General features: G+C 28.1%; 1 protein-coding gene across 2 annotated transcripts in view; it reads right to left on the minus strand.

Moving 5' to 3' along the window:
- Positions 1-4,478: 4,478 nt before the first annotated feature.
- Positions 4,479-25,513, minus strand: part of LOC112685236 (scavenger receptor class B member 1-like) — a 78,441-nt gene continuing 57,406 nt past the window's right edge. For both annotated transcript variants that reach the window (XM_025557066.1, XM_025557067.1), the window contains exons 3-10: positions 22,071-22,234; positions 13,356-13,497; positions 13,044-13,244; positions 9,888-10,115; positions 8,924-9,089; positions 8,569-8,687; positions 8,263-8,388; positions 4,479-5,196 (exon numbers count right to left, since the gene is read on the minus strand). In XM_025557066.1, coding sequence (XP_025412851.1) covers positions 4,738-5,196; positions 8,263-8,388; positions 8,569-8,687; positions 8,924-9,089; positions 9,888-10,115; positions 13,044-13,244; positions 13,356-13,497; positions 22,071-22,234 — 1,605 coding nt within the window. In that variant the 3' untranslated portion in view covers positions 4,479-4,737. The remainder of the gene's footprint in view (positions 5,197-8,262; positions 8,389-8,568; positions 8,688-8,923; positions 9,090-9,887; positions 10,116-13,043; positions 13,245-13,355; positions 13,498-22,070; positions 22,235-25,513) is intronic.

A 25,513-nucleotide genomic window follows, 5' to 3' on the forward strand; every position in this document is an offset into this window, starting at 1 on the left:
ATTGAAAGGCCTCGGAACTTTTAATATTTTCATTATATTACGAGCCAGTATTGTTAATGGATAAAAAAGATTTTTTTTATATATGTAAATTTTATTGAAACACAAAGTCCAATGTTTTATGTTACTTACTCAAAAACTTTTATGTAATGTTTAAGAATCAAAATATTGCACAATGGGAGATAGCCGTGACTGTTTTATTGTTAATAATGCCAGTGCACCGTTGTGAACCATAGAATAGGATGACCCGTACTGTAACTTCATGCATATAACACGTATATAACACGGGACGCATTATGTCTCGTTTTTTTCATAGCTGTCATTGTACAAGTATAATTTATTAATCGATAAAATCCCTATTTTACAATGGTATTTTCGGGTAGTTATTTTAGCGTATAAATATTTCGTTTTCATTAAAAAATCTTTGTACAGCTCATATTTGTTCTGTTGGGTTAACAAAAAAAAAAAAAAAAAAAAATGCTCCTTCTAATTAAGGAGTCTGTTATTTATAAAAAAAAATATATACGTTTATCCAACCCGTAGAACAACTGCAATGCTGTAACTGCATACTAGTATATACGAGCAATAGTATTATTAATCCTAGTGTCGAATTTCAATTCGACATTAGGCCGTCATGAAATCGACAGGAATCTGTAAACATTTACTGTGTGATGAAACAATTGGGTGTATCGTGTGCGCTGTTGTTGCACGTGGAGACGGCCGTCCGCCGTCATATCTGTAAATCGGTGAATCACGTTGGTCCGGCTGGCAGTCGGAGCGACGGGGACGGCCGACAATACGACGACGACGGGTTGTGGCTCGATAAAAAATAATAGAAAAGAAAAAAAACCAGTCGAGACCGGTCAGGTTGTTTAATTTTTATCGCTTTTCGTTTAATATCCGCACGTATGCGTGTTCCGACGACGAACGGCTTTGTTCGACACTGCTGTCCGTCGTACGCGTTCGTTTTTTTTTATGTGAAAAATTCTTCGCTCGGAACGTTCACGGCCAACGGTCCGAAACCCGTCGAGAACGGGTTCCGCACTGTAACAACAGTACGACACGTTTCGGAATGGTATTTCGTCGAGCAAATAGATGCACGCATAAATTACGATGACAATACGCGCACGGTCCGCCGGTTGGACACGTTTAGCTCGCACGGACGAAACGTGTGCAATGTTAGCGCGTTCGCCCGCCTATAATATTGTAATTTTGTCCACTCGTTGATGATGCACCGCGGGGCACCGAGAACGCGCGGGCTCGGCCCGACGACCGTTATAAAGGCCGGTTTACACGCAACGACTTATCGTTAGTTTCATCGAACTCGACTAATCGTATCAAGTGAAACGGCACGTGTGTACAGTAAACCGTACGTCTTATCGAATCGGAATGAAATCCAAGATTGAATCGAAAGACTGATGGGCGCGAATTCATTATACGCGAAGTTGAACGACATGTCGTTACATGCGTATATAAACTAAAGTACAACTTTTCGTCCTTTTTAGGTTTAATATTCTCCTAGGCTTAATAGTTTCGACAACTTAATTTCGTTTTCTTTTAATAACTATAATATATTAGTATATTAAACTATAATATTTAATAAATAATATAAAATTTGATTCGCATGGTATTTTTTGTTTTCTTGTAAACATGTCTGATCTACGGTCTACGGTCAAGAACCACAATAGTGCTTCTTCCATATCGTCAAAAATCAATAAAATAACTTGTTTTTCTTTCTTTTTTTTTTTTTTTTTGATAAATGTGCATTACTTTTTTATTTTTATTATTTTTTTCAATTTTTATCCAACAATGATAAATAATGATCTTTAGGAGTAATGATAAACGATTGTTGTACGGATTTAGCCGGTGGGCAGTAATCGATCATCTCTGTTAACGCATTAAACGGCGCTTAATCATTAATAATTATTACCGCTGTCCCGTGCGATTAATGTGCTCCGCGTACAAAGTGTTTAATTTGACGCCGCGTAAGTATCTTACATTACCGTCCAGGCCCCGGGGCACGCGATTACAGTTAAGCTACACGCTCGTAAATACGATTTGTGTAACCACAGTTGGATTTAGAATAACGCATTTGTTGCATTTCACCGCTGTGCGGTGTCCAATGACTGATTGCATTTCAGCGTGACTGTCACGTGGAACGATAGAACCACGGCTGTAGTCTTGTGTCTCAAAACATCGATTTCGAAGACATGAACTGATCCCGAAGCTATAAGATTTGTGCTAGTCTATATGATATAAACAGATATAAAAAAAAAACATCTTACTGTGGTAAAATGAGCCAATACTTAAGACAAATCGAGTTATAAGTGTACTGCACAGCAACGGCATGGTGAACTTTCTGGACCTATGAGGCCATCAAGTTTAAGATACCCCCTGCCAAACCCAGCGTTTGAGTGGGGGGGGGGTTTAACTAAATCTGTTAGGAACCATTGTGCCTACTGATGTACGTACCTGCCTGAATAATTATCATTTGTTATTATAGTTTGTGTATGTCGCATGTACGGTATATAGTTACTATTATGTTTGTGTTACAGATCTGCGTCAGCCACCTAACCATCTGTTGACAGAAATCGTGAGGCCATGGCCTCTTAAAAATCTTTCATCACGCCACTGTCACACAGCATCTGTAGCGTTATGTCAGTATACGATGTACGATCTTCGGACGATTAGTACGTGTTGAACAGATACGTTATATGGTTGGAGTCTGAGCTAGCCGGGCGCACATCGAGACATTTCGACGCAGCGCAGCATAGTTTTCTGCAATCTATTAGAACGTACTAGCACGTATTGGGAAGCAGAACAGGGCGAGCATAACTGTGCCTGAGTCGGCCTGCGTCACGCAGTGTCCGCGACACAGTTTACTGCGCACGTGTCACAAGTGTTTGGAATATTTTTCAGTTGCGCCGGTCTAACATAATTTCCTAATTTTTGATTTCAATTCCATATTTAATTTTTAATTTTAATTTTACTATGGAAGAGTCTGTGATTAAAGCCGTTCGACATTACAATGTCTTAAATGTCACAGTCACGGCTATACGAAGACAAAATTAAAAATTCAATTTTTTTACAACTTTTGATTTTTCCACAATTTTTTACGTGTACTTAAACAAATATAATAAAAGAAGTTTATCGAATTCATCATCAGAAACTAATTAGGAACTTCCATTTATTACATTTTCTGCTATAATTTCGTTTATGACTGGGTGACACAGAACTAAGTAGTAATATGTGCTCATATGGGTCACACAGTTTTTCCTACAGTACACTGTGTTGCGTCACTTGCTTCCATTATGCGCTCGGCCTAATATTACTTTATACTGCAAAAAACACGCGGTACTAGGAACAAAACCGGTTTCGATAATTTAAATAGATATTGGACTCAACGATGAGACTGATACAGACTCCATGACTTGTAAAAAATTCGTTACGAGATTTCAAAATATGTTTTCGAAAAGAGTAGATTTCTTGGCAAAACGATTTTATTGATGCGTCTAACATGCGCGTGAATACCGAAAATAATAATATAATAGATTTACTCGTCTCAGCATATCATGTACACATGATATCGGCATACTTATCGTCGACAAACATTGGTTGTATATAAATATAAGTGCAATTCAAATTGTATTGCGTGATTTCGTCATTGACCAAACTGTACTCGTCCCTCGAAAACGCACACTACTGATACATGATAAATTTTGAACATATCAGATGACTGTTGTGCGAACAAAAAAAAAAAAAAAATACGAGAGACCATGTCTCGTTATTTATTTGTTTTAATTTTGACGTAGTAGCATTTATACCTGGTAAATGGGAGAGGGATCGATAAAAGTAGAAACACGTTGTCGTTATTATTGGCTTTATATTTATATTTAATATGGATAATTATGACATAAACATTAAGTCCGACATATAACTTTAATACACTTATGGACAGCCTTAAAGATACATTTGAGCACGGCTTTGCTAGGTTAAGTATACAATAATAATAATTATAATCATGTAATATAAAACTATTACTAAACATTTTTACAAATCGGATGACTTGTCAGCCTGCAGAAAACCTTAAAAAAAATTAAATGTTTTTCATAGTAAAATTATACAAAATATAAATAAATATGTAAAAAAAAATACATCGAAAATGTGCACGGCACCAATATAATTATACTGATAATATACTACTAATACTATTATATCAATGTAAGATATGTATATTATACTCATATAATTAGAATATAATACAAGTATATAAAAATTAAATAGGCACGCATATGCACGTAGTATCACGTGCGTGTACAGAATATATCACATTCGAAATAATTTAATAGACTTAACGTAAAAATTGAGTAAAATTATTAATGTGCTGGAAAGAGTAATGCTTAGGAAAGGGCGAGGTGAAAGGCCAGAAGGGATGACAATATCTTCTGGTCGTTTCTCTCTTACCCCAATTTTTCTTCTTCCTCACTCTCACTCAATCTCTCTCTTTCACTCTCTCTCTCTCACTCTCTCTCTCAATCTCTCACCCTATGACGTCAACATGAGCTTATTACATATTTTTACTATATACATATTACGATAGAACGATTACAACACCTAACCGTCGCAGCCGCAGTCGCAGTCGTAACCATCGAAACGGTTAGCAACTGTTTGCGTCGCGGCTTTGGGTCGGCGAACTCAAGTGGCGCGCGGCGGCGACGGGTCGCGTTGGTTCTCGCTGCTTCACACGATCCGATTGAACACGTCGTCATCGTCGTCCTCGTAATCGGACCCGGTACTACTGCCATCCCGCAGCGAGCTCACTTCGTGTACCACGTCCAGCCGGCCGCACAGGTCGTCGTTCAGCCGGGCCGCGGCCAAGTCCACCTGCGGGCTGCAGTAGTACGTGTTCATCTCCTTGGCCGCGGCTACGGCCGCAGCGGGCACGGGTACGCGGATGATGGGCATACCGCCGCCGCCCCTATGCCCGGTCAGCGTCTGGCTCTCGCGCCGCCACGCAGACGATCCGCTGAACTTAAGTTCGTCGTCCTCGGGTATGAACAGTGACGAGAACACGGTGAGCGCGATGAACGCCACGCCGCCCACCATCATGGCGTACTGGAGCGCGATGAACAGGGCCGGGCCCACGCGCAGGTACACGAAGAACTTGGTCAGCATGTAGTCCGGCAACCTCTCGAATCCCTGCGCAGCGAACGGACAAAATACACGCATTGTTAATTTGTTTATAGTTATATCATACCGTTTATCATGCGAAACCATAATATGATTACGATAGTAGTTATTGTCGAGCGAAAGGGTGAATGCAAGTTCCTAACCGATATGTTAATGCAAGTAACGTGTACACATAAAGTCCAATACGAATATATATATATATACCAGTACGCAAGTTCTGACATCTTATGTAATGTGTAAATCAATTCTCAAGTATAGTCTTTAACCAGGGATCTGATTCTATGGCGTTTTCCAATCGTAATATAATTGTTTTTGCAGGGTAGACTTTACGTTTTATTTTTATTGTACTATTTCCCAATTTTGAAGCTATTTTCGCTTGTACACATTAAATTTAATTCATTTTGTGTTTTTCATAAAATAAGGAGTATTGGTAAATTTTCAAAGTGTGAATTTTTTGTTTAAATTTGAATTCATATCCATATAGTAGAAACCCTTACGTTTAATATGACTTAGGTGTTCCATGTTTATATTTGAAAATAATATTGATACAAAAGAGAGACATCATTTAAAGAAGGCTTATGTTATGGTCTTTGTAGGAAAATCAGACATGAACTATAGAGGTAAAACGGAAGATAAAAGTTCCCTAAGGCAGTAGTTCCCAAAATATACATCACAGCGTCTGTATAAGAGCATCGCACCACCGAATAATTGTATATAGTCTAAAAAATAAATTTATTTACTTGAGACGGTAGACCTTTAGAAAATTTTAGTTCAAAAATGCACTATGATTTAAAACAGTTTGAACATCGCTGTCAAAGCGTTTGAGATACGATGTTACAGGTGAATGTTGAGAGTATGAGTTGGACATAATAATCATGACAAATGAAGACATTTTTCAAAGTCTTGTTCTGTATTATTATTTATATTTTTAAAATACATATCTCATTTTTTTTTTTTGTGTCATCACTTTTGTTATTTTAAATCAAAATCTAATAAATTTGAAAATAAACTAAGACTAAAAGTTGATAAGTAAGTGATTATTAGAATTACGATATCAATAATTTGGATTTAGTTGAAATAAAAATATTGTAAAAAAATATATTTAATCTGGATAAACTTATATATAAGATATCATTCAAAAAAATAATAACGTGACTGTATTAACGTTATTTGAAGTGAAAACTTTTATATTACAACTCGAGAAATAATCATTAATTTTTTTCTTGGAAATTTCAACAAAATCAAATGATACTAACATTTTTAATAGGTAATTATTAAATAAATATAGTATAAATTTTATACTTGATTAGTTTTTTCAATGTTTAACGCCTTCCATTTTCAAAAGCCGATGAAGCATTCGTTAAGCTTTATACAGTTTCGTCATGGCTCTATAGCTCATAGGGAGCTATAGTTATTTTTTTTGTTTTCAGTTTTTAGTATGATATATCATGTCTTGAGTTTTGTTTGTAACAGTAGCAATTTATGCACAGTTAATATACTTAGGTATACGTAAGTATATATTATGTATGTAATAATATATTATCAAATAACACGTATAAAACATGGATGTATGATACTCAGTTGGATGATACACATCCTCTAGGCATTACTGCTCACTAGATTAGAGTTTAACCATCCATTAGTGTAGTGAACCGGTTATACTATTATGTTAATTATTTTTATTTTATTTTTTAATACACTACGTTATAATTATTTTCTTGGAAAATTTGTAGTTTTAAGTATTTAAACCATCCTCAATGCAGGTGTCCACATATAAATTATTTTAATTTATTTAAATGTAATGTAAAATGTTTCACCCAATATTATGAAATATAAATAATTTTAAAATCTCTGTATTTTTTTTAAAAAAAACACATAATTTTCTAGATATTATATCTTTTGAATAAAAAAAAATAAAAATAAATTTAATTTATAAGTCTAAACAGTTGTTTTAATATTTACATACATTTTTTTTCTTCAAAAATATTTCATTGGTTAAACACTACCCGTTTATCAACGATGAGTGTACATATAAATTAAAGAAAAACCTGTCGATTGTGGTACAAAAGTCAAATTAACAACTACTATAAAAGGAATAGTTTATAAATTAAAAAGTGACAATAGTCATCAAATAATATAAGATATATAATAATTATATAATTATTATATGTGATAAGATTTTAATAAAAACATTAATTTAACCATTCTTGAGATTTTATAACTTTATACGTTAAATAGTTTAACTTTATTTACTATTTTCAAACTATATAACATATAATTACTTGTTCATTGATTATAGATTAATAAATTAGTAAAAAATAGAGATGGTTGTGCGATAAAATGTAATAGTATATCAATTTTTCAAAATTACCTAGTACTAAGTAAAACTATTAAAAATATTTAAATAGCGATTCATCAACGGTGTCATTTATATCTAAAAAAATGTGAAGGATACTTTTTTGGGGTACTCAAAAAATTGTCCACAGTAAAAAAAACAATATAATTAATTAGGTCTTAGTTTAGTCAGAAGAATAATTAGGTATAGAAAATTGCGCATTATTAAAGAAAAATAGAAAAAAAAAATAATACTTGTGGACAAATGAATAAACAGTAGTCATAAAAATATTTGAGTTAGAATCTAATCGACACGTCGGTATATAAGAAACAAAGATTTTTAAAAATATTCTATGCATATCGAAATATATAACATCACGCTATTTCACCGACGAGGTTTTATTAATAGATAATAGAAACCAAAAACGTTATTTACAGCCAAAAAACTGAATTATTAATATTATAAATGTAATATATCTATATAATACATAAATAAAAATGTTTTAATTTAAATTATTTTTTAATTGTTTGTAAGAAATGTTAATATTTTAAATGCAAATGCGTTTTCTTCACTTGGACAGTATATATTTAACTGTATATTAATTTTATATTATCTGTATATTTAAAATATAAAATATGAAAAGTTGAATAAGAGTTGCACGTACATAAGACGTAACATAGGGAAATGTTTTCACATTTTCATATTTTCACTTTTAATAAATTAAATTAAATATTACTCACAATTTCGGTCCAAACCAAAGGGATAACAACGTTGCTGCAGCGTTCCGTATTTGCCATATTAGATATATCACCAAGAGCTAAGTTAATCTGCATTCTGACATACAGCTGTGTAGGCAAACCCGTTAACTGTACACAAAATAAGTATAAAAATAATTATTACAGAAATCAATCATTGTGAAAACGCGTAACTACGATTTTGTAATTTTGGTAGTTTTGCACATTAAATGCAGCACGCGCCGCAATCACACTGACACATTATTAATATGTTAATATTAATTATAATTCAGTAGATCATCATCGTCTTACCGGGTTGATGAAGAAATACGTTTCATGCTGTTCTTGATTTGGATTCAACCCACCAACGGCATTCACTAGTGATTCATCGGCCTTGTAAAAGTGGGGATACGATAATGCAATAGGAAATCCTTAAATATAATAATAAATACAAACAATTAACTACCTCATAATTAAACACGTTGAATAATTTTACAAAAAAAAAAGTTATGTTATACATAAATTATGTTTAAATTTTGTGTAAAGTGATTCGTTGAAGTAATTAATAAGTAGGTATATTTGGAAAAAATAAAAACGTTGTGTGAATTCAAGGCTCAACTTTAGAACCGTAGAAATAAAATATATTAATATTATTTAATAATATTACCATAATAGCAATCGGTGACATCCACTAGTCCCGATGTCAAGCATTTGTTTTTACGACAAAAACATTTATTTTCTGGGTTTTCTGCTCCGTTATCTAATGTTCCATTTTTAAATATATACTTGTATACTTTCAAGCCGTTATGTATCATCATGTCAGTTGTCCTTACCTGAAAAGTCAGTATAAACAGCATAACAATATTATTATCATGCAGTGATCGTTTTCCACGTGGCCAAAAACAATGATTTTCATGATGTGTACTACGATAACACATTAAGCGACATTCGAGATATACGTCAGAGCTAATAAATTGTTGTAAAACTGTGGTATGATATATCGTAGATTGTAAATTGTGCGGTTTTAATGCAATTATCATTTCGAGTGAAAAAAGGCTTGGTAAAACAGAAACATGACGAATTTTGAAAATTACGTGCTTGTGGGGCATATGGAAAGACTCCTTACCTTATGGTGTCATCTAGTCAATAATGATGGCCTTATATCGAACATCCTTTGACCATGTACACTGAATAAAGCTACGGTCTACGTTAAGCGTAATCGGTGCCGAAAATCTCAATTAAGCACGCGTCACAGATATAATTGGACGGGCAGTGACTATCGCGGCAATCTTAAACAATAAACGCGCAAGCGCAACGATGACATCAAGTTCAATCGCTAAACTTCATAATTTTTTCCATTAACTATATCCATTATATATGAGCCAAGAAATTCCTTTTGCACGAATGCGTTATTTACGTACGTATATTATGTATGACCACGATATGAAAGATCGAATGCAAACGAATAGAAAATTTTGTGTTAAGGGGCCATCACTTTTGAAATACTCCAATAAGAAGACCTAACGGTATGTCGAAATGTGTTTACTATTTATAACAATTATAATTATATATACATATAATATATTGTTTATATGTTATATATACCCCGAAGTGTACGGTTATGTACGTACCATTGGCATGGAACGGCAGAGGGACTTCCTGAAGAACATCGGCGTGTCGTCGGGCGATAACATCGACGGAAACTTAGTACCGTCCGAAGCTCCTGTCACCGTGTTGCAAGGTGCTGCAGGCCATTGCGGTAGATACGGTCTTGTGTTGTAGTTCTCTATGATACCGGACTTCTTCACGTCGTCCTCACCTGTGTACACTGTTGCACTATCACCGGTGAATTCGTACATCTGTAATGACAATAAGGTTATAAGAAGTCCTATTTTTCTAAAGGAAAATATTACACTCCAACAAAGAGTATTGATGTATACGATATACGTTCGACCGTTTAAGTAAAAAAAAAATGTACGCGTAAAATGGTATTTGATTAGGATAGCGCAAATCTTACGTAATATTTTTTATCTCTATAGGAAGTATTTCGAAAACGCTAAAATAAAGTGAAAAAATGCATTCGTCTACCCAATATTACCCAATATGGTATATATATTAATATCAATTGTGATTAATATGTTGTAATGCAACTATATTCGTCATAAAATGAGTATTACTCTAAGATTACTCTAGAATAATTACTTTTTTACTGAAGTCATCGCTTCGAATGTTTTTAGTGTTAAATAATTTCATTAAATTAAATTGTAGTTTGATTAATAAATTACGACGAGAAAAACGAAACCATAAACCCATACGTTTTAGTCACACTCAAATTAATTTGATTAAACTAAGAATATTAATCTTGATTAGTTTTTATATGTCTTAAACTTTGTATTTTATTACATTTATAAACTCCAGCGGGTCAATTATTAATTATTATTAAAAATAAAACATTGTTTATACATTATTAATGATATTATAATTACATGAAACTTGTAAGCTAACAGATCAAAAATAATATTTTTGAAATATGATTCATAATTATTATAGGAGGATGTAATATTTTTCATGAATTTATTTTTTATACAATAATTTATTCTCGATGTCAAACAATTTATTTTGTTGTCTTATACATACATTTCTTGATGTAACTAAATTTTCAATCTGAAGTTATACATAGTTAATTGTTTTTAATGTAATTGATTTATGTTCATTTACTTATTTGTAATGTTAGTTTCACGTTTACTTATATAATAATTTTCGTTGTTTATTTTTCTGGTACTATTTTTCTAATATTAATTGTTGTTGATAACCACACAATAATAACATTATGTAAACACAAGTTTTTGTATAATATTATTAGTGTTGAAATGTTACTCACAAGGTGTGACTAATTTCTTACAGGGAAATATTATAAAACCCATATATATATATATTTCTGTGGGTTTTCACATAAATTAAAAAAAAAAATTGAGGCATCATACCAACAGTAATATTTTATTTTTTTTATTTTAGAAACAATTAGTTAGTGAGACAGTTATTTTTGGTTTTATCTACACAATAATTATAATTGAACTAACAAACAACTCAAGGTCGTCTGTACAGTAGACAATAATCAGCGTTCTTAGTGAGAAACATGGTTATATTTTAGATATAATAATTATTTTAATGTTATAAACAACGTTAGCGACTTGTTTACCGAGCCCGAACTCAAAATGTAACAACTACACAGTTAACCCACATGTGCAGCTATAGTTTATAATGTGAAAGAGGTGAACAAATGTCTAACCACGCAAACATGACACAATAACTATTTGTTTCTTATGTATATTTCCACCCTGAATATAATTAACGCTTAAATTAAATTATAATTGTTACAGGGGTGTGTCTAGAATTTGTTTTGGGGGCATTTTTGAACACCCAACCCGCCCCATAACCTTAGGGTAGGTACGTTCCTGACTTGTGATAGAATTTGAACGCTAATCGTAAGACATAGTTGTAACTCAAATAGCAAAATATTATAGTTTTAGAAGCACTGTATGAAAAGTACATAATAATATTTTCAAGGGTTTAAGATATTTGTACTGCAAGAACGTTGTTCAAAGTGACTTGGTATATTATATTATATGATCAAAACCCGGAAAAATTCATACAACAATACATATATTGTATTTTATTTTTTTGCCTATGAAAACAATTATTTTATCGACTATCTATTTATTACATTCTTAATATTATTTAAAAGTATTATTCCTACGTTAATTACAATAATTATGTTAGTGTTCATTAACATGTTTTTGAAGAAAAATATGATAATTATTATATTTTATAATAAATTATAAATGTAATCATATATATTAAAATTAACATAAGAGTACTTTAAAATAAGTACTAATTTTTTCTATTTAAGATATACTAGTAATAATGTATGCTCAACTAATTACATCCTTATGTAGAAACGATTAATACTTTTTTTTATTAATGCTATACAGACCGTTAGGGCCTTTTGCATGGAAATGATTAATATATTCTTATAAATATATTTGTATTAAGTTTTCAGTGCGTACAATTAACAAATTATAATTGTATAAATGTACCTATTTTACCGGTTTTGTATTAAAAATTATGCACTAAAAACTATAGTATTGAACATAAATAATAATTTCAAATAACTTTCCGCTATAACTCTTATTAGGTTTTTTTATTGTTCAGACGATTTATGAACGTCCAAACAAAAAATGTCATAACTTAATTTATAACGTAAGCATTTGAATAAAATATAATATTGTAAATAATAAATCAACAAAGTATAAACCATAAATCTGAAAATATACGATACAATCGTTACCACTGTTTAAAGTAAGTCTGAAGGATATTAAATATAGATAATATTGAAGTGAGATGACCTCAGAACTCTTGACTATTAATTAATAAATAAATTGTTAGGTGACAATGTCAATTTCCAATCGAAAGATACGCCCAGCAATTATTTTTGAATTATTATGTAATTACAGTCTTTAATTTGTAGTAAGTTTGAATTTAGAATATATAGATTCGATACCTGTTGACTTAAAAATTATATTATCGATGTCCAATTTAAAGCTATAGCTTTAAAATAGACATAGATAATAGTAAAATGGAAAACTGGGAAACAAATTATGTATATATATTTCTGGTAATACAAAAATATTTTATTTTCTCGGAATAGTTGTATTTTATTATTTTGCCATTGGCTTGATCATCAAACTTATACGTATTTTCTATCAAAGATCAGTGTAAAAACTTACTCTGTCAATGAGGCCCAGTTTGTCGAACGCGATCCAAGATGGTAAAAACTTATTACCTATGGTTACCAATACACTTTTGTAGCCGAACATGAACTCTTTGGCCGTTTGCTCGATAAACGGTTTGGAATTCGTTTGGCGAATGAGCAGGTTTACCGCCATTCTGGTAATCATTGATGCATCCGCCATGACGCTCGCAAAACTCTATGGGCAAACGGAAAAGCATACGGGTAGAATTGTATTAATGACCACGGCGGGTTAGAGTAGCTGTTAAATTGAAACGAGAATAATTTAACAAAATAAAGAAAACCATACCAAAAGTGCAATATTCGGTAATATCAATATGTCATCTTCCCTGCCGGAGTTCAGCTCTGGCACCCACGTCAAAGGAAACACGGGTGTCATTGACAGTGTACCATTTTTGTTAAACGTAACGTTTTTGTGTTCAGAATTTTCTCTGAAAATATATAATAATATTTTTTTTAATAAGTGCTATATATAAATATAATACATTTTTTAATAAGTGCTATATATATATATAATTAATACTTGTAATGTATAATAGTATAAATATAGATAAAAATTCGCAAGTAAACATAAGTATTATTTTAATTTTATTATAAAAGTAAATATATTTACTCAGTTGAAATAAAATTATATATATTTTATTTAAATATTTAGCGATTAAAGGTAATATTAATCATTTTAATTTAAAAAAAAAACATGTTCATAGGTTATATTTTATAAAATTATACTACATGTGATAAATATAGAAAGTATAATATATCTTATTATATTTAAAATTAATATAGCCTTTAGTTAATATTAGATTTAGAATTTTTATATACGTAAAAAAGAATCCAATTAAAATAAATCATTTATTTCGTGTTATCAATGTGATTAATAATGTAATAATATTAATAAGAAATTAATAATACTTGATCCTTTGAGCATTTATAATTATAATATTTACTTGATGAATTCTTTGGTAAAACAGTATTTTAATTCAAATCATATAGGTAACAAGGATTTTTTTTAACAATAGCAATTTTTATAATAATGCATTTGACAATAGTCTATGATATGTAAATTGTTGTACTATTATGTAATATTTGTGCATTTTGTAATATAATACTCTATATTGACATTTATTAAATTAGTGTCTATTTACTTTTATATATATATATATAATTGTTCTTATCAAATATTTGATATATTTTACTTCATATACAATAATATTCTTTATTTCTTTATCAAATAAACAATTTAAAAATACGTACGGTCTTTTAAAATATATCATTATGCTTGAGGTTATATTTTTACCTTAAATAATCTTACTCGTTTACAATAATTTGATACTATTATATTAATATTATTGTAAAACATTGATTAACATATTTTATTAACATGACAAATAATTTACGAAGTCTACTAAAGAAAATTATTAGTATTGAAATATAATACCGATTTGTACTGTTTGTTGGTTATATTATAATATTATGCTTAAAAAACTTTATTAATGTGAAACAGTGATAATAATAACTTAGTTTATGTATATTAAATGTAAATTTGATATTTTAACAAATTATGTGTATTGAATATTATATATTCGTATATTATACATGTATTATGTAGGTAGTTATTTTATTTCAACATCACAAAGAAATAACAATTGCTTTATTGATAAACCCATTTTGTTTCTAATTTAAAATCTAATAATTATATAATATATATATATATAATAATAATAATAATAATCAATTATTGATTATGCATTCCATATTGTATTACATTAAACATTTTATTATCCAATATTATACTTAAACACTTTAATCTCGTTTGCCTAGAACAGAGGCAATGAGAGAACGGATGAGTATACGCCTTTATTTAAATCTGCTATACATACAAACGACATGTATTATTTTTTATAGGGAGAAATTTAATGCACGGTGTTTTTTTAATTATTATTATTATCGAATGAAAACTAATTTCACCGTATCCGTAGATCAAAACTCGTCATTATAACATTACCTACTAATAATTATTATTTGGTGATCAAATTACATTTAAAAAAAATTAACTGTCGGATAGTTTTTGCAAGCGAACAAAAAGAAAACATGATATGCAAGATACTAAGCAGTATCTGTCCTTTAATTTTTCACTCTTTGGGCAGGTCATACAAATAGCGACTGGCAATGAATGATTAAGGAGTTGGGAATATTTTCGGTTTTTACATGGGTCGCTTATATAATTATAATATTATAAATACAGTTCCCTATACGACGTATTATATTGTTATATTATAATTATTATTTGTAGTTCGAAAATCTAAATCATCCGAAAAAAAATTTATTTCACCAAGGAAATATTACTACTCGTATTGTAGTTTATTTTTGATGATTCAAAGTTTATTTAGATCATTATAGTACAACTTTTCGAAATCACAATTTCGAATGTTTTACGCAAAACACAAGTAAGATGAATAAAACCCTTTGATACTGGTACGTAGTCGGTGAATTCTTTATGATTATGAATACGAATAGTCATAGATATTTGATGTTGTAATCTTTTTTGGAAATGAATTAAAAATAAAATTATTGCTGGTATTTATTAAATAGTAATGATAAAATTGATTCTATTGAAACTTGCGAAAAGACGGATAAATTTAATAAAATAAATTAAATCATATATTATTTTATATTATAATTTTGTTATTATATATATATATATATAATTTATTATATTTTATTAAATAAATTTAACTATATCAGACGAATTACGTTATGATAATTGTATTTATTTAAATTATCAAGAATCCATTGTACATGTATAATTATGAATGTAAAGTATCCAATAATGAATTTTAATATTCAAAAAATAAAGCGATTCCAATCGAAGGTCAAAGTGTTTTATAAACCTATTGAATATTTTATTTTCTTAAAATAAATGTAACTCGAGTGTTTCCGTGCATTGAAGAAATTCTACACGTATCATACAATATACTTAGTATACTATATACTTAAGTACCTACACATAATATATTACTGTAGTCAAATATTCAAAGTAGTCTTACAATTAATCTATGTATGTTACTAATGTGAAAATTTTTAAAATATTACTGTATACATAATACAGTATTGATTTATAGGGTTTATAATATAGTTAAAAATAATTTAATTATATTGTAAATTATTTGAAAAATATTTTAAAAAAACCTTCTTTATACGTAGAAAGCAGTTTTATTATAATTTGTATACCTACTAAATTAATTTTCGTAAAAAAAAAAAATGTTTATAATTATGTTTAAGATTTTTAAATTATAAATAAAATTACGCTGGCAAATTCGCTGATGAAATCCAAAAAAAAATATGCATATATACTCATATATATATTTGTTTAAAAGTTAAAAAACAAGTTGATAAACTCATATTTTCCATCGAAGAAACATAATTGTTATGAGACTTATTTCTCGCTACTCTACATCTATAAACTATAAAATATGCAGAAAACTATGCATAATGAAAACATGACTTTTTCTTTTTTTTTAAATTTTATTAGATAATATGCAATCTGTACAATTTATCGGCACAATAAGCATATGTAAAGATAAAAAAAAAATAACAGACGTGGTAGAAGTGATTAAAGGAGCTACCCATTAGTGACATTTAAGTTAAAACATGACTTAACGAAAAAAAATAAAATATTCCGATTATAAACAATGGGAAACCAAAGTTAAAATTTTAAATATTATAATTTTATTAAAACAAATAACTGTATTCAATATTCAAACTCCTACAGTGATTATTTACTGCAAAATGTCTGATAATTTACATTATTATAATATTATTTCATAGATAAGTGTAATTAATGTATTGTGGTTATTGAGTATAAAAAATAAGATTAATATAATAAACTATTATTTATGCAGTTGACACTATATATTTTTAATTTTTATACTGTAGTTAGTTATAATTTATATTGTTCAATATTTTAAGCATAGCCGATCTCAACGCTGTATCTAGAGGGATTTCAGACCTCCCCTCAAAAATATTTTCTTAAAATATAATTAAATTATTATATGGTAAATACCAATTAAATTTGAAATATTAAAAGTAAAATTCACTAGTAAAAACCATATTTATACTCTAAACCTCCCAAAAATCTTTTTCTGCCATTGTCCTGTCTATAAAATATGTACTAAACAAATATCGCATTATAACACATACGATATCTTAATTATTTAAATTCAAACTTATTTGACATGGCTTTTTTTACTATACATTTTTATTTATATCAGTTTATATATTAAACATGGTTATTTAAAATAAACATGACACGTTTTTTACCGACCATATTATTACAACTTTTAATATAACCTAATAATACATATTTTTCAAGAAGTCGTAAATAACACAAGAAACTTTATCGTTTAATCGAACCATTCGATAGGTAGATACGAAATTATATTGAAGATAAATTATACCATAGTAATTCAAAATAGTTTACAGTAAAATGCCATATTATTTTCATGGTATACTCGAAAATATTTTAATATTTTAATTATGATTTTATGTATTCAATTTATATATTATGCAAGGCTTTAAATGTTAATTTTATATCTGAATTACCCATCACAATAAAAAGTTTGATAAGTGGACGAGTGGTAGATAGCTGACTTGATGATTGTGCTTTTTATCAGTTTAATGATAAAATTAATGTACAAATAGTTATGCGAAATTTGTAATTAGTTAAGTCAACATTAGGACTACCATATCTTAAAAAGAATAAAATAGTACTTAGTTTAAAGTGTTCTTATATTCACATTAATATAGATGCTCGAATTTGTTATTTATAATAAAATATAAAAATGCAATTATTATTACGTTTCTCTCATTAAAAAATATGTAAATGAATACTAATATAATTATTTGTAATTTATATAGGAAAAATACTTCTTAAAAAAATTTAGATTGAATACGCAAATAATTATAAAAAGTATCAATCTAAAAAATATGAACACGATAATAGTATTCATTTATTATTCCAGTCGCTTTAGGTAGTATTTGGAAAGAAACCAAGCATATGCTAAAATTTAAAACTCCTTCGTGCTTACTAAAAATGCTGATAATACCTTATTTATCTATGATGACGAAAAAGGCATGTTATTCCGATCCCATCTATCTGAGACCTTTAAACCAAAGGAAGACATCCTTAACCCACAACATATAGAAAATGTTAAAATATATTTTAACTTCCCACTACCATACCTGTATGCTCGCCAGTAAAATACTTTACACCAAATAAAGTAAAACACATAATAATTAAGTACTCTCGTAACAAATCTCCAGGCTACGATTTGATAAAAACTTAAGTCATTAGGTGGCTACCCAGAAAGGCTATAATGCTTCTAACCTACATATATAACGCAATCATAAGACTTTTTAAATTTTTACAAATAGTTGTTTGCTAAGCCAAAAAAACCACTGAATATCTCAATCTCGTACATACTTATTAGCCTCTTACCCTACCTTTAAAAAATCTGTGAAAGGCTTATTCTTAACGTTTATCACCACAAACTATTCGCAACAAATATACTTCCGGCTTCACAGTTCGGCTTCCGAACTAAACACAGCACGGTACATCAAGCTCATTGAGTAGTCAATACCATTAGCATGTTTCTCGAAAAAAAAATTTACTGCAAAAAATGTATTTTTAGACATATCTTAGGCCTTCGACGAAGTATGGCACGAGAGCTTGCTGTTTAAACTTCTGAAATTGTTATCCTCACCGCATTTTCTTTTAATTAAATCTTAACTTACAAATCGCCATTTGCAAATACGCTGCGGATCATCAACGTCAGATATAGCTCCAATTACCGCCGGTGTAACTTAAGGTACTATCTAACTCTTTAATATACATATGCTTCTGATCAGCCCACAACTCCAAACACTACAATCTATTCAGATGATAAAGTAATATTTTCAATTCATAACTATCCAATTATAGCCTCCGCTAATTTACAATCTCATTTAAATCTACAATCTGAATGGTAATCACAGTAAATCTGCCCATACAACTTTTAATCTTAAACATGGTTACTGTCCAAATGTTTCAGTAAATAATATAACCATCCCACCCCTGAATGCTGTGAAATATTTTGGTTTAAATCTTGATCAAAAATTAACATGGAACAAATATAAAAAGCTAAAATATTGATCCTTAACGCTCGGTCCGGCTCATTAAAAATGTTAGTATTTAAAAATAAAATTACTAGTTTGAAAAATAAATTACTATTTACAAAACTCTTTTAAAGCCTATGTGGACCTATGGGTCAAAACTCTGGGAATCGGCAAAAATTCAAACTTGAATAAAATTTAAGTCTTTCAGAATATTACTATAAGAAATGTTACTAAAGCTCCTTTCTATATCTCTAATTTAACCCTCCATCAAGATTTACATTTCAAACAACTGAAACGAAATTATTTTACAAACGGCTTTTTTGCAAACTAGAAATTCACCCCAACCCACGAATAAAAGAGTTACATACATTCATACTTCCTGGAAACCCACAACACAGACTTGAAAGGAAATGGTGTCAGAACTATTTTAATTAATAATATATCTCATCAATTGTAAACATATGCCAAGCTGATTGTTACTAATGGGTGGCTTTTTATTCGACTAATTGATGTTATGCATGGCCCTTTATCTTGCATACTTATTGTGCATTAATTTGTATAAACTGTGTATATACTTGTAAAAAATAAAAAATAAATTTAGTATTCCGAATGTTTTGAAAATACATTAGGTAATAGAACGATTGAAACATAAAAAGTAAGTTTGTTAAAAAATGCGCATAAATCGAATAAGATACGCATTAAAATTGAATAAAAATTGCATTTTTTGGACAGGATCGAATAATAACGTTGTATGAGAAAATAAATCATTGCGTTGAAAAAGTATTTTTTCCTAAGGAATACCTAAAAATAAATATTCAATGTAATAAATATAGGTAATATACCTAATAAATAATACCTACTACTGATGAAAAAAATCCGGATTCTGAAATTCGAAATCCAAATATTTGGATACTGAAATTTGAAAATCCAAAAATCCTAAACTAACAACAACCAACAATTAATATCTTAATTACATAATACATAATATATTTTATTAACTTTATATAATTATTTATTTATATTTAATTAAAAATGTATATCAAATTTTAAAATTAGGATGGTTTTATATAAAAGGATCCTAAATAAAACAGAGAATTATATAAAAATATTAAATTTACAAATATTATACACTATATAAAATGCATACGAGTATTATCTTATAACTATAATTTTTTTATAAAAATTATATAATTAAAAAAGAATATGCGGCATAAAGTGCAAATTGTTCGTAAGTACTCTTAAAAAACAATATAAATGATAGCACTTGTAAGTATAATATTTTTATGTAAATATTAACTCATATAGATATAGATATTAAAATAACAATAGATATCAACGCCTAGTAGTTTGCATTTCATAGCATCGCTCTCTGAATAGGAGATTGGTATAGGGGCAATATAGAAGGATGAACCTTGCAAAATTCACTTTAAATATTATGCGATTTACAATGCCAAATTTTTAATAATCTCATTTTTTGTATAAACTCAAATTGATAAAAAATTATTATAATAGAAAAAGGTATTCATGAAAAAAAATTGATAACGTTAAATTATTTATTAAATTATAAAATTATTTTGAAATAGTTTTAAAATAATGTAAAGGAAATATCACTGCATCAATAATATTTTAAGTTATAAAACAACTATATCTAATTTGAACTAACAAAATAATGATTTTCAATTGTATTATATTATAAATGATGTACATTCATAAAAAATGTATGGTTTTCTTAAACGTTTAGAATGACCTTGTTTAATAATTTGATAAAAAAAAATAATAAGTAATCGTATTTACTTTATTTAATTAAAAATGAACCATATAATTAATTTTCATTGATATATCAATTTTTCTGTTTAAAATATAACCTCAAGCTAATTTTAAAGCGCCTATGATCAAAAAATCTTAGCAAATTTACTCAATAATTTTATTAATATAATTACTTATTAACTGAAAAGGAAGTCAGTTAATAACATATTTTTTAAATAATTCTCTCATATCTATATAATATTTATATTTTATATTTTTCAACCATGATATATATATAATTATTCGTATATCAAAATTGAAACGTATTATCCGGTACACTATAAAACATGTATAGTAAAAAACATAATAAAATACGTTTTATAACACATAAAAATAAAATCGCTTGTAAATGAAAAAAAAATTATAGTTAAACTAACAATAAAAAAATAAATAAATATGAATTATAAACTGACAATTGAGGTACTATTAATCTATTATATATAATCATCATTATCGCTGAAGTATTTATAGTAAATTCCTTGTGTTTCTGATATTTAATAAACTTTTAATATTTTTAAAAACAATTAAATTTTATTATAATATAAATATAATAATGTATTATATTCTGAGTCTGTAGCAAAATTTTATTATTTTATTTTTAGTTAGATACCTCTTCGATATAATAAAAAAGGAAAATTTTAAACAAAATGATTTTTTTTATGATCGATACAATTTATAACATTTTTAACAACCTTATTTTTTTTTTTACTTAGTATAAAAATAAAAAACCTAACTTAATCTCTGAAATAGGAAGTATTTTTAATTTTTTAAGTGTGAATTTAGAAAACAAAACATTATATACGTTCTATACATATAACGTATAATACGTTTCATACACGTATATTACGTATTATTATGTATATTATATATATATATATATATATATATACACACACATTGTCTATGAATAGAGTAAATAATCGCTAACGCGGTTACGGTCAAATTAAGTAAACTCTATTTATTATTTTATTATAATCTCATGACGTGTATACTCTTACATGGGCATTTATTGTATATATTTATTTTTATAATCTCTAAATGATACCTGTAAATGTATGGACCGACTTCTTGAAACTTAATTTTTTCGTCTTCCCCGGACAAAAATGCTTCGCGGTTCGTTATGTTGAATATGTATACCTTGAGATAAATTTCTGCATCTGGTTTTTTCCACATTTCGAATGTCTCGTCACCGTTGGCCATTACGAGTTTCTATAAAAATATAACAATTTCAGTACAATTATTTAAAATTTCCAATCTAAAAACGATATTAAACCCTTTCGTCAAGCCCGTCGTAGTAATATTGTTATTATATTTTTTCGTACACACGGTAATCAATAAATAATAATTATTTATATTTAAATTTTCGCCAATAGTATATATATATATAAATTTGTAAAAAATAACGTCGTAGAATTCCTTACCAATAGCGGAAAAAATATGACCACGATGTGTAAAAAAACTCTCAGGGTTAATATTTTTGAATGTTAAGTATTGAATAGTAGTATAAAATACATAATAATATACTTAAGCATAATTCTACAACTCAGTTTATTTTATGAATTAATACTATTATTTTTAACAGGAGAAAATATCAATTTTTTTACTTTAATTAAATTATTTGTGTTACACACGTAATAAAACTATAACATATAATTATGATGTGTGACATACAATACACACACATACACTTATATATAGAATAATATTAATGATGCATTGTATTGCGTTCATAATATCCAATTATAATCCAATAACTAATAACTTTAGATTTCCAATTAGGCTTTATCTAAATTATATCAAATAATACAAGTTTTATTATATTGATTTCAATAATCTCCCCCAATTATCATATTATAATATCAACCACATACCTACCGTATCTTTTATTTTATACATTTATTTATTTTTTTTGTTTTGTTGTTCAAATTCACGGTTTTGTACTTTAAAGTTATGAATTGTTTTTATTGATAATAATAATAACAGTAGAACCCGTTTAAAATTCTCTCGCTTAAGACAATTTTCCGGCTAATAAGCTCATTTTTACGAGTTCCTTAATTTTGACAACATTTAACATGTAATTAACTCTGAATAATACGCTCGTCTTGTCAATAATGTTAATATAAAAATATATTGTATATACATATACATTGTATAAAATTTAAAAAATAATCTCACTAATAATAACGATAACGAATAATAACAAATAGTAACAAATGCACTTGATCATGTTAATGAGCTAAGAAGATTAATTGCATCTTTTGACAACGCTGACGAAACGTTACATTATCTTAATAAAATTGAAAAAACATCAAAACTTTAAGACAATGAAAGATAGACGATTTTTTGAAATAGGTAATATAAATGTAATAATTCTCTCCGCAAAGTAAAAAATATAATTTATATATATATATATATATATATAACATGGATGAATTGTGAAATATAATAAAAACATTTTGTTCCCACCTAATACGATTTCCCGCTTAAGACGCTATTTGTAATTGGTCCCTTGGAGAGCGTCTTAAACGGGTTCTACTGTAAATAACTCTTATATAAAAATTGACTCGAAAATAAAAAATATGAGTTCACTACACACGGACGCGATGGTAATATAGTTATTAAAATTTAAAACTATATTAATATATCGTACTGTATATAAATGGGTATAATTTTCTACATTTTAGTTTACAAAAATCAATAAATTATAGTTTTTATAATTTATTTTATATATTATAAAAATAACCTACGTATGAATTTTAATTGATTAATTATTTTTTATTTTATTATTTATGAATAAAATCTGTAAGCAATTTAATGTTATGGCTAGAGTTAGGATGTTGATTAATTTTGCATTTATTTTCCTTTGATTCTATACAATGCTATCCAAGCTAAAAATTAGATTCATGCCCCCTTTATGTAGAATATTCTAATTTTATTTTGCATTTTTTTGTTTTTTAAGTATTTTTTTAACATTTTAAAGTCATTTTTTCATCTTTTAGGTAATTTTTTGTAGTTTGTGTACATTGTGGGGCATTTTTCTCAAATTTTTGATTTTAAAGCAAGTGGTAAACCAAAGTTTGGAAACAAATTTAATAATTAATAATTTTATATAATGCTTAAAATTTAAATACTGTTGTATACTATTGTTTATTAATACTATAATTCATGATTAAAATTACTATTATATCCATTATCACGCCCATATCTGTAATAAAAATTATTATTTAAAAAAATATTTTTTTTACTTTCTTAATAAGTTTTTTAGATTATTTTTAAGGTAATTTTCTGAAGTTTTTAGGGCATTTTTGCACTTATTTAGGGAATTTTTCGCATTTTATTTTAAGGAATTTTCGTATGTTTTTTAGGTCATCAACATCCTAACTCAAGTTATGACTAATAAAAATTCCTCGAGTACTTACGGTCAACACTCAATTGCCGATATTTGCATTGTAGGTACAACTTTACAGTTAGCAATCATTTGTAGGATTTTTTTCAAGTTATTTTTGACTATATATTGCTATTTCAAATATCTAGTAGTAACATGACTTATACAATTTAGTAATAAATAGATTTATGAGCCCGAAAATCTTTTAAAATATGGTTCAAAAGTTACTTTTATATGATACAAAACACGAACTTGAAATTTATTTAGAAATAATTTTTTTTCGATATGTTATATTTAAAAAAGGGTGTATGAAAATCCAATAATTTATAACTCACGTTGTTCATATTGTTATTAGCAATGCTGGATCTAAGATATTTGACGCCCAGGGCTAATAAAAATGCAGTACCCTTATGTAGATGAAAATACGGAGTATTTTCATGATTTTTTTATTTTTCATAAGCTTAAGAGCCTCTTTATATCAACAGTACCTGAGACAAGCATACCCATTTCTCTCTATAGATCCGACATAGGCTATCAGTAATAATTTTAATAACGAACCATATTAGAGAAAAATAATTCTCCCATGGAAATCGACTCGTCCGATCTGGGTAAGCAAAATAAATCATTATTGGAATCAAGGAGTCGTATGAGCAACATAGTAGCTCTTTCTTTCTGTAATGCGTATGCGTATATCAAACGGGAGTCCGCGGGATCATCGTATTCCTAATGTCTATTAGGTTGGTATATGATACATTTCGCTGGTGTAATACAAATAGTGCGATCGAATAGTACAGATAGGTACACGAATTTATGACCTCAATAAAAAGATAAAGTTTTGATTTGAAATGGAATAATTATTATAATATTATTTTTCATTGTGTGACGAGTTTAGAAAATATTTAATAATAGTATATAAAAATTACTTTTTTTGGTTTTTTTTTTTTTTTTCATTATCTCTGGCGTAATACGTCGAAGATTGTGTAGGAAAATTTAATTCTATAAAAAAATTCACACGGCCTATAGAGAACTATTATTGTAATTATAATATTATTATACCCCAGAAAATTATACTCAGATATCGAACGAGATCAAAAAAAGAAGAT

Source organism: Sipha flava, unplaced genomic scaffold, assembly GCF_003268045.1.
Source record: "Sipha flava isolate LNK unplaced genomic scaffold, YSA_version1 270_pilon_pilon, whole genome shotgun sequence".
In the NCBI taxonomy this organism is placed as follows: Eukaryota; Metazoa; Arthropoda; class Insecta; order Hemiptera; family Aphididae; genus Sipha; species Sipha flava.